Source organism: Chlamydotis macqueenii, chromosome 7, assembly GCF_036417535.1.
Source record: "Chlamydotis macqueenii isolate bChlMac1 chromosome 7, bChlMac1.mat, whole genome shotgun sequence".
Classification (NCBI taxonomy): Eukaryota; Metazoa; Chordata; class Aves; order Otidiformes; family Otididae; genus Chlamydotis; species Chlamydotis macqueenii.
The window spans coordinates 30235331-30251006 of NC_141562.1; the positions used below are offsets into that span (position 1 = coordinate 30235331).

The 15676-nt window shown below is 44.7% G+C and overlaps 1 protein-coding gene across 18 annotated transcripts in view; it reads left to right on the forward strand.

Annotated features, from left to right (window-relative positions):
- The first annotated feature begins 489 nt into the window (after positions 1–489).
- Positions 490–15676, forward strand: part of TCF7L2 (transcription factor 7 like 2) — a 178607-nt gene continuing 163420 nt past the window's right edge. For 15 of the 18 annotated variants that reach the window (XM_086751724.1, XM_086751714.1, XM_086751718.1 and 12 more), the window contains exons 1-3: positions 490–1375; positions 1647–1713; positions 1900–2024. In XM_086751724.1, coding sequence (XP_086607850.1) covers positions 1187–1375; positions 1647–1713; positions 1900–2024 — 381 coding nt within the window. In that variant the 5' untranslated portion in view covers positions 490–1186. The remainder of the gene's footprint in view (positions 1376–1646; positions 1714–1899; positions 2025–15676) is intronic. The other 3 variants (XM_086751728.1, XM_086751731.1, XM_086751730.1) reach the window with 2 other exon arrangements.

Below are 15676 nucleotides of genomic sequence, written 5' to 3' on the forward strand. Positions count from 1 at the left end.
TGGAGTTTCCTACCTCCAACGAGTGGAAAGAAAAAATGTTAACGGTTTTAAAAAAAAAAAAAATTAAATAAAAAAGCAGGCCCCCACCCCAGCCCGTAGTCACACGCGCGCCTGGCCGGAGGGGACGCATCCGCGGGAGCCCGCGGAGCTGACCCGCTGGGTAACGCTCGGTACGCAAAAGTTAGCGCGCTGCGAGGAGCGGAGCCAGGGGCAGTCGTTTGGGTGATTTTCCCCTTACTACCCCCGTCCGGGGTTACAGCGCAGATTTCTAATTTTTTTTTTTTCTTTTTTTGCGCCCCCCCCCCCGCGGTTTGCGTTCCGGCGGCGGCCCCCCCAGCCCGCTCCCCGCCCCTCGCCCTCCCGCTCCCATGCCAAAAAGGATCATTGTTGGTTTCCTACTTCCCCCACCCTCCTCCTCCTCCTCCCCCTCCCGCGCCCCAGACCTGTTTATTTATGCAGACGTCACCGGGGAGCCCCCGCCCCCTCCTGCATCTCATTAAGTGCCTGGTGTGTTTCTCGCTCCCTGTCAATAATCCCGGATCCCAGACTTCTCCGTTCCTCCGGATTTCGATCCCCCTTTTTCTATCTGTCAATCAGCGCCGCCTTTGAACTGAAAAGCTCTCAGTCCAACTTCAACTCACTCAAACCCGAGCGGCACAGGCTCCCAATATCCGCGGCGGCTGCCCCCCCGTTACAGCTGACTTCTTGGGTTTGTTTGTTGCATTATTATTTTTTTAACCCCCCCCCGCGCTCCCCCTCCCCCTCCCGTCTATATTTTTTTTTATTATTATTATTAATTTTTTTCGTGAGTGCGTGCGCGGGCGTGAGTGCGTGTGCGCGCAGTGCACGCCGACCAGCTCCCTGGAAGAAAGAAAGAGAAAATCCCGAAGAAGGAAAGGAAGAAGCCTAAAGTCACTGGTGCGAAGGAGCAAAGAAGAGACATTTCCCTCCCCTCCTCCTCCCTCTTTTCCCCTCCCCAGGAGGAAAGAGAAGGGGAAAGAAAAAAAAAAAACTTTCACCTTGGACTCTTCTTTTTTTGGTGCAAACTTTCCCCCCCCTCCCCTCTTCTTTTTTCCTTTTTCCTCCCCCCCATTCCCCTCTTTTTTTTTTCTTCTTTTTTTTTTTCTTTTTTTCCCCCCTTCCCCTTTTTGCAAAATTGCTGCTGGTGGGGTGAGCCAGGAGGAAAATGCCGCAGCTGAACGGCGGTGGAGGGGACGACCTGGGCGCCAACGATGAACTGATCTCTTTCAAAGACGAAGGGGAGCAGGAGGAGAAGATCTCGGAGAACTCCTCGGCGGAGAGGGATTTAGCTGATGTCAAGTCGTCTCTCGTCAATGAATCAGAAACGAATCAAAACAGCTCCTCAGACTCGGAGGTACGGGGGAAGCCCCCCGCGGGGCCGTTTCGGGGCGGCGGGCGGGGGCCGGGGGTGCCGCGCCGGGTCCCGCTCCCGCCGGCGCCCAACTTTTCCTCCGCGGCACCAACTTGTAACGATGCCTTCTGTTTTTGTTCTGTTTGTTTCTCCTTCCACCTCCTCCCTGCACCTTTCCCTCCTTTTATTCCCCCCCTTCTCTCCCCCCCCCCAAAAAAAATAATTTACCCCCCCTCCCCGCCTTGCCCCACGCCGACCCCCGGCTCGCTCCCAGGCGGAGCGGCGGCCCCCGCCTCGGTCCGAAACTTTCAGAGATAAATCCCGGGAAAGTTTAGAGGAAGGTGAGTACGGCGGGCCCGGCCGCCCCGCACCGCCCGCCGCCCCTCCGCCGGGCGCCCGGCTCCTCTTTTTTTTTGGGACACTTTCTAAAAAAAGTTTTCCTCCTTCCCCCCCTCTACCCCACCTCCTCCCTTCTCTCCCCCCTGTTGCCCCCTTCCTTCCCCGCTCGTGTCTCCCCGCCATGTTAGCTGCGAAGAGGCAAGATGGAGGGTTGTTTAAGGGCCCACCATACCCGGGTTATCCCTTCATCATGATCCCCGACCTCAGCAGCCCGTATCTGCCCAATGGATCCCTCTCTCCAACGGCCAGAACGGTAAGTCCCTTTCTTTTTTTTTTTTTTTTTTTTTTAAATCTCCTTTCCCCCCCCGCTCCCCCCACCCCCCGCCGCGCTCCCCGTTGCCCGCCCGGCCCGGCTCTCGCCGCCCCCTCCCCCGCGCCGCAAACTTTGCAAACTCCGCGGGCCGCGGCGGGAGGGGGTTTGTTTACACTTCGCCATATTCCTTTTTTTTCTTTTTTACTTTTTTTTTTTTTTTTTTACTTTCAGTTTTGTGGGCAGTTTTCTGGAGACCTCGTAACCTCCCCTGCGGGAGGGGGGAGTGGGGGTGGGGAGAAGAAAAAAAAAAAACTAACAAAATCCAAACACCATCTAATCCAGCCTCAAAACAAAACTGGAAATTCAAAAAGAAAAAAAAAGGCAAGGCGTTTCTTTTTTTTTTTTTTTTTGTTTGTTTGTTTGTTCCCCCTTCTCCTCTCCTGCACTCCCCTCTCCCCTTCGCTGGGGATGGGGCCCGTGTTCTCCCGGCCGAGTCTGGGACCCGCTCCCTCCAAACTCCCCGTTTTCCATGGTGATCCGCCGCCTCCTGCCTTCCTCCGCGGCGGCTGGGCCGGCTCTTCCCCCCCGCTCCCTTTTCCTTCCCCCTTAACCCTCTCCTGCTCTCTCCCGCCCCCCCTGCCCCGCGGGAGCGGCGATCTCATTGTCCCCTCCCGGCCGCGGGCGCCGCGAGTTGTGTCCGGACTCAGCGCGGGCGGCCCCCGCGGCGATTCGGCGCCTGCCGGGGATGGCGGCCCGGGCCCGAGGGCGAGGGGGGGGCTGGAAGCCGGCACCCCGGCCCAGAGGCGGCCGGACCCCTCCTCACCTGGGCTGTGCCGTGGGGAGCAGCCCCGAAGCGGCTCTGGCTTCGTGTGTGCCTTGCGGGGCTGGGGGGCGGGAGGGGGGGGGCAGCTGGGGGCTAGGGCAGAGCGGAGGGGCTGAGTCCGGAAACAGAAATCGCCTAGCTTAGCTCTAATAACAACAACAACAACAAAAAATAATCAAACAAGTCGAGCAAAATTCCTCCTGGAAGTGTGCTGGCAGAAAAACAATTTGCTGAAAGCGTCCGGTTTTTTGTTGTTGTTTTTTCTTTTGCTGGGTGGTTTTTATTTTTTTTTTTTTTTTTTTTTTTATTTTAAACCTCGGGTTCAGCGGCAGGGGTGTGCTGGTCTGCACGCCTGTGCCTGGAGGTAGGGCAAGTTTGAGCCGAGATCCCAGGAAACTTTGGGGGCTGCTGGTGGGTTTGGAGTCCCAGCTGTTTTTCTGCTCGTCGCGTCACCGACCGTGTGCTCTGATCAGAATTCTCAAGTGTCACCTTTTCTTTTCAAGACTTAAAAAAAAAATATATATATATATATTAGCTAAAAAGGCTAAATCCACTGGGACTACAAAATAATGCGTTCCTACCGGTGGGTTTAGCGTTACTGTTTGGTTTCTTTGGGTGTTTCTAAATCTGAAGCGTCCCCACGGTCACCATGTGTGTTTATACACTTTTTTTTTTTTTTTTTTCTCCTTCCTTGTGGTAACACGAGATAGCGATTTACAATAATAGATCTACTGTTCGGTAGATGTTGGAGCCGTACTAATGAGTGAGGGCTTGGACAACTTCAGTGTATCAGATCTACAAGTGTTTTAAAGCATTAAAATATTAAACATCGGGTCAGTCGTGTTTTCACTTAGTAAAGCGTCAGTAGGCACAGGCCAGTAAACGCAGAGTGGCAGGGGGGTAGTAAGGAAGGTTTTTCTGACTTTGCATGTATTTTAGGGCCGTGGTAGGGTTGTCTTTTGGTAGCTCGTAAGGCTCTTCTGGCAAGGAGGTGATTTCTGGGACAGTAGCACAGGGGTAACCGCAGTTTGCAATTGTAATGATTGGGAGGGGAATTCAGGGGCTGAATGCATTATATTTTTCCTTTTGAATACGGTCACCCACATGTATATGGATGATGGTGATAAATTCCAAATTCTATAAGCACCAGGATCCAGATGGCAAAACAATCTTTGTTAAAAATCACTTTGTTGCAAATTGTGAAGCTTTGTATTCCTTTTTTTTTTCCTTTCCTCCTTTTTACCTTAAATGCATTCCACTGTTCCAAGTGCAGTCTAATAGGAAGCACACCTCTGCAGCTTTTTTTTTTTTTCAGGCATTTTTTTCTTACAACAGCCACAGTTTTTTATTTTTTTTTTCCTCATTGCCTTGATTGCAGATCCTTTTTCCCCTCAGCATATGAAGGTAGGATCCTTCAGCAATTAGCTTTCCTGGACATGTTCTTCCTCCCCTTGCCCCCCCCCCCTCCCCGCCCCAGTTAGAAAAGGCCTCCACAGGAATGTTGGGTTTGTGTGAACTAAAGGTGCTGTACAAAAGATGACAGGTTGGTTTATTGTTGGTATAGCAGGTGGCCTGCTTGTGTTATCAGATGGATTCTGAAAGGATATTTCCACACTCAATAGGCAATTTTCTTCTTTCCACATCCAGGCTCCAGCAGCCTTCTCCTATCGTCTTAACCTTATTCTTTCACATTCCGTATGCTTGTTTGTTTGCCTGCCACTTAATTATAGCCAAGAAAAATTAAAGTTGTTTATTTAGGCCTGAGAGCAGAATATTATAAAGATTCAGCGGGATAGCTGTTGTCTGTCACACACTGGTTTTAGGTGGATTCTAGTTCTCTGCTGTACCAGCCTTCGATTCCAGATGAACTAGATCTTTCTCTCACCTGTGGGTGTTTTTTTTTTTTTTTTTTTTAAGGACAGGCTGAAAAGGTATAGATGATTCTGCATAATTATGAATTTTATTTTTATTTATGTAGTTTTTCCCCGAAGCCCTATTTGGTGAGTTTTAGAGCATGCAGGGTAAAGAGGTGATGCAGATATGTAGCAAAATTGCTTTTCCTTTCCTTTTGCTGTTGTAGAATCTTAAAGGTCTGTGGGTGTGGTTTTTTTTGGTTGGTTTTTTTTCCCTGGATTTTTTCCTTTTTGTTTTATTTGGGCGTGTAGCGGGATTAATGTGTTTTGTAAATGTACCTGTAATCGTCTGTTCAAGAGCAAACTCGTGGGCAGCAATTTCTGCTTTACTGCTTGAGGAATGTGAAGAATTATGAAGTATCATAAAATCTGCTTATGATGAATAATATATAATCTCAAGAATAATGCTTTAAATACTGCAAACTCTTTATGAAGCTTGATAGGAATGACTTGATTTTTAAAAGTCAGAGATTTTTTTTTTGCATGTTCATCTTGCTTTTGGTGAAATACTGTGGATTGCTTGTGAGAATAGATGAGTGTTAAGTAGAGGTCTAGTCAAATAGTAATGAAGTAATGCATCCGAGAGTGCCAGTTCCCTACCTGCACTCGCGGAGGGCCTGTTAGGAATAATAAAGGAGAATGTTTTCCTTTCAGAGTTGAAAAATGAAGAAGTGGTGTATTGAATTTTTACCCTAAATTTCCAGCTTGGTTAATGCTTTTGGTGAGCAAATAGATGCGTTGTGATTTGAGAAAGCCCTGCTGGCAGATATTCTCGTTTTTTCTAGTGCTGGTGCATCTTCCTTTCCCCTAAACTGCTGCTTGCTGCGTGGGGCTGGAGGAGCGAGCTTGCGTTTGGTCCTGGAGTTTGGGAGCTGGGAATAGCTGTGGTGGAAGGCAGCCCCCTCGCATAGATTTTACCTTCAGGAAGAAACTCTTTTCTTTAATTGACTTGAAAAATGGATGTTTTTCTTTATCTGCTGAATCAAACAACATAATCCTTCCTAATACAAAAGCTGTAGACCCTGGGGTGTGAAGGGTTAATGGTGGTCCTTTTTTTTTCCCTCCCTCCAATTGTTTTGACAACACTTTTCAAAGTGTGACATTCCAAGCCCTTGCAATACAATGTAATATTACTGTAATTACACAGGTCATTACATTTTAAATAGAGAACAATAAAATGCTTATCGCACTGAAAAAGAACAGGTGTTCTTGCCCTTCTTTGGTATTTATGCTAATTGTTTTTCATCTCCTTCAGAAATATTTATGGCTGGCGTGTTAAGGTTTCAGTCTCGATGTGACAATATTAATTCTTTACTAATCTTTATGGTTGAGGTTTAATGTCTGCAGTATGGATTATAGTATTAACGTCCACCAACTAGCTTAATAATGTAGATACAACTTAGTGTGTCAGCACTTTGATACTTTATGATACATAGCTATTCAGTGGAGAGTGAATTATTTGCTTTATTTAAAAAAATATATATATGAGCGGACATGCTTTTAATAAAGTTCCCGGACTTGTGTAAAAACAAGCTCTTAAATAAGAACTGATGATCCTGTGGCATAAATCAAATGGAACCTCCATAAAGAAACTTTCCTCATGCTTAATTAGGTAGATTGCTGAATCACTCTGCTATAGCATTAGCATAGCTGGTATACAATGGCAAACAGACCGTGTTTGTTAACTTGTTTTCGGTAGAGAAGCCGATTTATTTTTAATGCTCTCCTTTTTTTTTTTTTTTTTTTTTTTTTTTTTTTTTTTTTTCCTCCTGATAAGATTTCATTCTGGAGCAAATGCTGCATTGCTTAGTCAATCAGCTTCTCTTTAGGGGGCTATGAAAATTTGTTAGGGAAAAGTTTCATGTTTCTGAAACCTTGCAAAACAATATAATGCAGTACTGTTACTTGAGTGTACAGGATAATTGCAGGACTGCACTTCATTAAAAATAATATTTGCTTTGGAAATCGAACAATTTTAATAGGTGCACCAGTGGCTGATCTGTACTGAAAAAAAAAAATACAGTAGATGCCTTTCCAGGTTCTTTGAATACATTCATACATGGCCTGATGATGTTGAGTAGGATTTTTTTTTCTTCCTTCCTCTTCGTTTTTTGTTCAAGCAAATATGTGCTGATTTGTCAGTTGAAGATGGGGGGGGGGGAGTATGCTCCAGCTTTCATTGGAGCTTGTAAACCAGAATGTAGGTAAAAATGTTTTAAATTTGTCAGACTTTTCATGACTGGGCCCCAAAATCAGATAAAAAATGTGGTGTAGAGGAAAAGGACAGCTGCAGATTTTTTGTGTGGACGTGTGTTTCTGTACCATGACTAAAAACTCTGAGGACCTTTTCCCAGCTGTCTGGGAGTTATGTGGAAGTTGGATTATTGGCAGTTAAGCATGAGACAACCTGGATTTAGCAAATGCTCTCCTCCACAGGAAGCAGATGACATTATCCTGGGGGAAGGGAGGAGATCCTTCTCCAGGCACAGCCCGGGGGGAGACGCCTGCTCCCCCCAGCCAGAGCAGCCAAAAATGAGGGCTGGCCATAGGTACATAGAAATAGAAAAGCACTCGGGATTGTCAGTTTGGGATTTTTTTTTTTTTTGAGCTTTTTTTTTTTTTTTTTTTTTTTGTGAAATAAGACACTTTGCTCTCACACTGGGGCTGTTGTGAGAAGTTTTGCTTTGGAGGCCTGGGGGGGGAATTTTAAAGCTCTGTTCCCCGGGCGTCCCCTCAGTACCACGTCCTGGCAAATATGTAAGTAAGCCTTGAAACTTTTGACTTCTAATTGGGCACATTTGTGAAGGAAATGGTTAATTTTACAACCAAAGGCAAACTTGCACCTCGACAGGTCTGCTGAAAGAAATGTGCCACAGTCGTTTGCTGGCAAGCACCGTAGGGTCATAAATCCACGGGGTTTATTTACAGCCTATAACACTTATGAATGTTAAGATATTTGACGCCACGCTGGCCTTATAATATCCAAGGTCCACAGACACTGGCAGTGGGTCAAATTTCTTTCACTAATTATAAGCAATGAGAGATGGAGTGTGGTGTGGGGGGGAGATATGGAAATCCTTTCTCTTTCCCCACCCAAAAGCAAAGAATATGTCTGCTCCTCCTCCCAACTGCTGGTTTATGTTGTGCCTTTTTTTTTTTTTTTTTTTTTTTAACATAGGCTCCAAAGTTTATAATTAACGCTTGCGGTGCTGTAAAGGCTGGGCTGTGCGTGACGCAGGCTCAAGGAGGGCAGAAGTTTAGCACAGCTCACATCCTTTGCAGAGGTCTGGGCGGTGCCATTTCCTTGGTACCATTTCCTTGGTACCACACAAGCAAACATTTAAAGACGGATGACACCTGGAAATGTCCTTTAATTTTCTCACAAACCACTGAGCCAGGGAGGAAAAAAAAAAAAAAAAGCCTGCATCAGGTTTGATGCAGAAGGTGGATGCTTGGAAATGCATGTATTGGACTGTTCTGTGCGTATAAAACAGGGCCTCTTAGAAATCTGCAAAAGCCCGTGTTCAGGGAAAACATGCGCTGAAGGGATTGCAGTGTTGAGGTTAGAGATACTTTTTAGGGGAGAAGCCCTGTGTCCTGCTGGAAGGGACAGCCTGGGATGGAGGGAGAGGTCAGTGTGGAGGGGCGAGGGGAGTCGAGGGACGTGCTGAGGGGGTAACTGGGGGGAGACACAGGGAGAACGGAGGCTGCTGGAGAGTAATTGGAGGACAAAGGAGGGATGCTAGAGCCGAGGAGGTAGAAACTTGAGGGGGGTAAAGAACGCCAGTGTTTGAGCCGATGGTTGGAGGGGAAGCTTGGGATCTGGGGATTGACTCTTAAGTGTCAGGGTAGTCTGGGGCCCGAGGAGGAGCACTGCTTCACTCTGCAAAGCTTGTTATTCTCAGCTCGCTCCCTGTTAAACATGCTTTCCGAGAGTGGATGGTCAGATTTGAAGAGCTGCTGTCTTGTCTGTGCTGGGAGTGTGTGTGTGTTTTCAGAAGATAATGTGATTAGTCAAATATGCCTAGGTATTACTTTTAGCTTTAATTTCTCCAGCAGTTGATTTTGGGTTCCCCGTAGGTTACTGTTGTGCTTGGAGACTCATTTAAGAGAAAGGCAGGGTTATGTGTGTGGTGGAAAGCTGCGCTCCTTCGCCCATATGTTTTTCTTCTACGAGCCATGTAAAACCCGACTCAGGAAAAAAATGAGGGGGCTGTCAATTTGGCCCTTCCACAAATAGCTGTACAGTTTTGTTGAAGGTTTTATGCATTTCTCTAATCAACGGAGCACTGTGGCTTATTAGCCCCCAGGGACAGATCTGAATCCCCCAGCACCGCGCTGCAAAGCTGGTGTGGTATTGTACCTTTTTAACAGGTTATCAACAAGGATGTTCCTCCGGTTCCCAGGACGCTTCCCACCCCCTCCCTCCGGCATCTCCCCCCACTCCGATTCTTTCCGGCAAAATCTGTTCAGTCTCGCGCCTTTGTTTTAGGTCGGCTAAACCCTCGACCCTTATTCTTCGTGGGGTCACGCTCAGGCAACCGGGCAGTGCTGAATGAGTTAAGTCGCTGGCTGAAGTTTGGCTTCATGCAACTAAATTTGAGGCCTGGTAGGCATTAGCAGGGCACAGCACATTTACAGAGCTTAATTAGTACGCGCTGTAATTGTTCATGGTCTGCCAGAAGGAGTAATGTTCAGGAAAAGTGGAGTCGTTCTTCTGCAGTCTTCAGTTTTAAAACGATAAATCACTTGCATATTTGTGCAGTGATTCAAATGGAGCTGAGACCTCTCCATCTCAACATGTGGTAAATTGTAAAGTCAATGAATTGCAGATGTAGGGTACAGCAGATTCTCTAAGAAAATGCGGAATGAATGGGGAAGGGTGATGCTATAAATACGTCCTGAGGAGATAACTGGGTTTCTGCTTGCTGTGCCAATTATGATGTACTAAAGATATTAGCAATTTTGTTTTAATGTATTTATTTTAAATTTCTTTAAACTAAATATAGGAGTACCACGTTACTTTGCTTGGTGAGGTTTTTATTAATGCTCCAGAACAATGGGTTTCATATGGAAATGTGTGTGATAGCCATATTAATACAAATTAATTCATTATGGGTAACGTTGTAGCTGTTACTAGAGAAGTTTATAATGAGGGGACACTTTAAAGTGTGGCTGCAGCAAGTTATGAGAAATGTTGCAGTAGAGGATGCCTTCGTATTCATTCCAGTTGGGGGAAATACTGGGAATATTATACATCTCACCATGGTGGTTTTTATCTGCCCGTAATTCCTTCCAACTTCTGAGACTTTTTGGGTGCATTAATCCGACAGCCTAGAGCCTATTTTAAAAAAGCAAAACACAAACAAAACTACGCTATACAGATTGACATCGTAAATGCCGTGTATTGTTTTTTTTTTTTTGAATGCGGAGAATGTGTGTCACTCTTACTGCTGTGAAATCTTGTCTTCCTTGGGCTTGGTCCAAGATCCATTGAAGTCAGTGGAAAAAGGCTTCTATTAATAACGAAGGGCTTTGGATCAGGCCCCGTGTGTCTTGAACCAATGGCCAGCTTCTTCAAAAGTGGATAAAGGTATCGAAAAAGCCAAACTTAACTAAATGTCATATTGATATATTGCTGCTTCTGTGGCATCCTTCGCTCTTGGGGGAAAAAAAATAATTCTGTTTCCAGTGGTACTTTCTTAAATGAGCTCCTGCTTCTGCAGTATCTGACTTTCCCACAGAAGCGCAGGGCATCCTGGCAGGATGAGGATTTGGTCCAAGGCTGTGTTGCATGTCAATACTGCTTTTCTCATATGAGTAGGTGGATTTGTATGGAAGTTGTAAAAGTTAATGATTGTTCTCTGACTCATATGCTGCTGGTTTCAGCAAAGAAGAAATGATGACAGTAAAATGATAGAAATTATAGGAGAGAAGTAGGCTTTGGTGAGCAAAGAATGGATTTGCGTTGTTTGAAATGCTTTTGCTGCTTGCTGAAGGAAGCACGAGGAGGGAGAAGATGGGAGGGCAGCTGCTTTTTTGGGTCAGATATTTCGGGTACCAAACTCCTGCAGGTATTCGGCCAGGAACTGAGACTGAATTCAGGAGGGACTCTCTGCGGTGTTAAAGGTCCCATAACCATTTTGTTAGTCTTACTGATACAGTTAGTCCTGCCTAACTGTTTTACCCTCTTGGCAGAACAGGTTTTAATGCCCTAGGCTCCATGGGAAGTATGATTGCACACCTAATGGCTACCAAGTATGAATATATAATTGTGCTCGACCAGCATCTATCTTGCAGTTTTATAGGGCTCTCCAGAGTATCTCTGGTGTGAAAGATGCTGTATACACCAGAATCAGTCTCTGCTTTTTAATTCAGTAGTGGTGGTGATGCAGCTGAAACACCAAAAAAATCCAAAAGGAGGTTGTGGGAAGTAACAGTTTGAAAATACCAGACTGAAAATACTGCAAAGGGACTTTCTGGGGGATATTCTTAGATGTCGATACAATAGAAACAAATTATCTTATTTTAAGAAAGGGAAAAATAAAGCAAGTAAAGGTGGAGGCGTACCTCTCTGAGCACATCCAAACTCCCACTGGAGTCAGTGACTCCTTAAATAGTGATCTGGAAAGTCTGAGGCTATAGGCCGTTCTATTCTAGAGACAAGCCACTACATTGATTTCTGGTTTTAACTGATGCAAATATTTAATAAAGGTTCTCTTGGAACTGCTTTAAACCCTAGCCTGAGTAATTTTAACTTGGTTAAACCAGTGAACTGGTTTGGGAGCATACACATAAGAGGTTTGCACTGGTTTAATTAGATCTAGGAGATTTGTAAAACCAGGGCCACTACTTTGACACAGGCAAGGTCTGGAAGAGGCACATAGATGCTGCATTGATCTACGCCCAGACTGAGCAGACTACTATTGAAATTACGCCGTTGTAAATGTTGCCAATATTAAAGAATCCACAGGAAGGTGTGACCTTGAATGAACATATCAGAAGAATAAGATGGCACTCAGTCTTTCTACCTTTGTTTTCTCTGGGACATTGTGAAGAAGGTTTTTTCCCTTTGAAAGGAGTTACAGATTATAGTTGTCTGTCTGGAAGTCCAGTTTTTGAGATTTTTATTATTATTAACCAAATGTCTCAGTTTACTTCTGATTCCTGTTGTATTCCTCTATGTTTTTTTCTTTAGTTCTTAAACTCCACTATAAAATGTAGCTTAAAGCATGTCTGTGTCAATTAAAAAAAGGAAAAGGGGGCAAAAAAAAAAAGGTGCTTTACAGGAGCTAGTCACAAACATAACTACTGTACCGGTCGCAAAACCACTGTGTAAGGAATATCCATAGAGCTTATTTTATCTGGATAGCAGCTAAATATCCTTACAATCCCAAGGGATTATTAAAGGCCAAATGCCTGGTATATGTTGTTAGTTTATTTTCCATTGAAATCTGTTACTCAACTGCAGTACTTATTTACTTCATAAATATGAAGTTAAAAAGTGAAAACTAGAACTTGGGTGTAGCTGAGTGGTTGTAAATGGGAACTGGCGCGTCGCCGCGCTGCTGGTGCGCCCAGACGCGGGTGTTGAACATGTTACATGGGCACATCTGTGTGTATGCATGTGATGTATATTATCGTGAATGTATACTCGGTTATCAGGTGTCTATTCAATTTTAATTGACAATATGAGATTCCTGTGGTTACTCTGTGCACAGATTGCCTTGGGGCTCTACAGGGTTTGTGGGAAGAAAAGCCTTGACAAGTTTCCATTAAGCCCTGAATCAGGCAATTGGAAAAGAGGAGAATGAAAGGAGCTGAAAAGAGGGACAACTTGTTAGTGTTGCATTCTGTGCTTGCAACGAGAAACCTCTTTTAGACAAGAGTGGTTCTCAGGCCAAGAATTTCAAACTCGCAGAGAAACCTGTCCAGAACACAAAAGTTGTTTGAACGGGGTGCAGAATTGTCACAGTAATTAGAGCAATCTCCGTTTACTGAGTGGCAGCCTTTATAAAGGACAGGGGATAAAGGGTTCAAATTCATCTTTCTCCCTCCGATTCACTTCTGATGAACTGCCTCTGTGTATGTATGTGTATATGAAGGAGTGTGTGTGTGTGGCCACATTTGCAGCTACTCATCATTTGATTGCCCTTGTTTTAAAAGAAGGAGGACTTAGGTTTCTTCTTCCTGCCTCTGGTGACGTTTTCAGGCATTTCGCTTTTGTTTGTTTTATTTTATTTTATTTTTTTATTAGTGCTCAAATGCGATATAGAGAAATAAGAGCATGCTCTGGGGAATGCGATTGTGCTCTGCTGGAGGGGGAACCCTGAATATTTCTCAGTCAGTTTTTCCTCTTATTCTATCGCACATCTTTGACTCTTAGGAGCAGTCCCATTATTTTTAATAGGATTACTTGCGGAAGCAAGAAGAGTGAATGAATAAGACTTGGACCCTTAAAGTTTATCCTCTTGCCACTGCAAGGCCTGTCCAGAACTACTGAATCAGCTGGAATTTTGCCATTGCTCTTACTAGGAGAAGGATCGGGCCCATGGATTACGTGAGTCTGAGTCTTGTGAACAAGCCAAATAAAACTGTGAAAATCAGAGTTGCTGTGTGCAGTGCAGGAGTGTCTGGAGGCCTCAGGCTGGACTCCTGTTGGTCAGATGCTACACAGAGAAGCATAGGAGAGAAGGAGCGAGCGAGCAGTGTGCATGTTCTCGCCCAAGCAAGAAAATGTGACTGCTAAATTTCCTTGTACGCCTTTACTTTTAAAAATAATAAGATATTAAGCTCCTTGATTTATTTCAATAATCACATTGAGTGCAAAGTTAGTCATTTTCATGTCCATTTACTTTGCTGTTCAGGCTTTGTGATTGCCTTTTATTTGTTCTCCCTGAAATAATGTAGGATCTCTGCTTTGTAAAGGCTTGGAGGTAGCGACCTTGGCTATTTTACTTAATTGTTTAGTCAGCGTTGTGTTTCTCCCCTTCCTTCACCACTACATCTGAATGCAGAGGCAGAGAGGAGCCCTTCAGGCTGATGCCTTTGCTCTGTCTTGTGTTTCTCTGTGTCACGTTGCCTTCAAGGCCTGTGGCATGGCTCGTTAGGCGTCTTGTTGGGACCATGTTCTATGTCTAATTCATCCCCACTTCTTCTGTCCTGGAGACCTGGGATCAGCCAGCACCGGGTTTCTAAGACAGACCGGAGGAAAAAGGAAAGTCTTACTACTGATTAGAGAAACAGTATTAAAGCTAATAAATACTCATGGCTGTGAAAGTTGTAGCTCAGAGGTCGTGTGCGGTTTTTGTGTATGGACATTTTTTCTTCACCTCCACCCTCCTGAATTATTTTCCACTGGATAATGAAGAATTTGGCTAGATCTTTTTATATTTATAGCAAAAAGCAGGTTTGTTGGGTTGTTTTGGTTGCTTTCTTTTTTCTTTTTTTTTTTTTTTTTTTTTTTTTTCCCTCTCCTCTTCAGAGTCAGCCTCTAGCATGAAAAAAGCTGTGGAAACATTGCTTGTCTTGAAGTTTGCATTGCAAAAATGCCGGTTGCCATTGAGCAAAGCACACTTTGCGCGTGTTTCCTCAGAGCACGTGTTCCCCTAGTTCACTTGCCTTGTCCGTGAGCTGGTACGTGCATACGAGAAGGTTTTCTGAACATGTTGAAGTTGTCTTATTAGGCGCAAGGAGGAGTTGGGAGACGATGATTTTCCTGGCAGTAGTGCTGAGTTGCTTATGCAGTGTTGGAGCATAGAGTGGGGTCTGTGTGTAGGACGATGTCGTGGTCAGGTTAAACAATGTCTCCATTTTCAGATGGTGCTGTTTCGTCTCAACCATTGATGGTTTGCAGACCAGTTGTGATATCTGCCATCCTGAAAGAGTACCCAGTGTGGTACTAATTGTACCAGGACTAATTGTTGATTAGAATGTACTTGTTGCAAATTATGGACCTCTCTTGAACATAGCTTTCTCAGTCCTATCCCTTGTGCATTATTTTCTCAGCTGATAATTAATTTCTTAGTTTGGTAATTTGTCAGTAACTGGCATCTCTTCAGTAATGAGTGTTCTGTAGTAAAGCTCCATCACTAAGGAGTAATTGCTGGCTCTATAAAGTCACTGATCTCTTTAATTTGCCGGCCGGATAACCTTTCCTGTTAGACTGTTATGACCAAGTTATCCATCACAAGAAAGCCTAACTACATCTGCAGTTGATGTCCTGGCCTCAGGATACACTGAGAGAAAAGGCTAGAGGAGGCTGATTTTAAGTCATGGTCTCAAGCAAGAGCTCATGACAGCAGCAGAAAGCTTTTATTTGATTTTACAGCTATTAAAAATCTAGCTTGGCCTAGAAAAGCAGGTGGTGACGCAGAGCAGCCGATATCCTCTTCTCGTTGTGTGGCATTTCCTTGACCCTGCTTTTCTGCCTGGTCCCGTCTTGCTTTTCTGCCTCCTGTTGGGGTTGTTTCGTAATGTGATGGTAAGCTTGGTCTGGAGGTGCTTCCCTTCCTGAGAGCTGCTGGTGCAAATATGGCTTCGAATCCCGCACATGCGCCGGGCTCACCTCCATGTCAGCCCTCTGAAGAATTGTCCTCAGCCCAGCTGGGTCCGTGCGTTTGGACTTGTAGGATTGTTGGCCTAATTTTGTGATCCCAAGGGGAAGCTTACAAAGTTTATTTTGAAAACGAAATAGTGAAGTGGGAAAGAGGCTAAAGAGAATACTGGAAAGATGGTGCAAATGAGAAGCAAAAGTTTCTCATTTACAGTCCCTACTGTTGCTTTAGTTTGTAGATCTAAGTAGAAAATGGGCAGTTTTTGGAATTCTCATGAGTTGCCTGTCAGGATCTCCACATACCTGAATACCTTTTAAATTTGTTTTTATTTTTTTTTCTGCTCCTTGAACATGTTAGCTA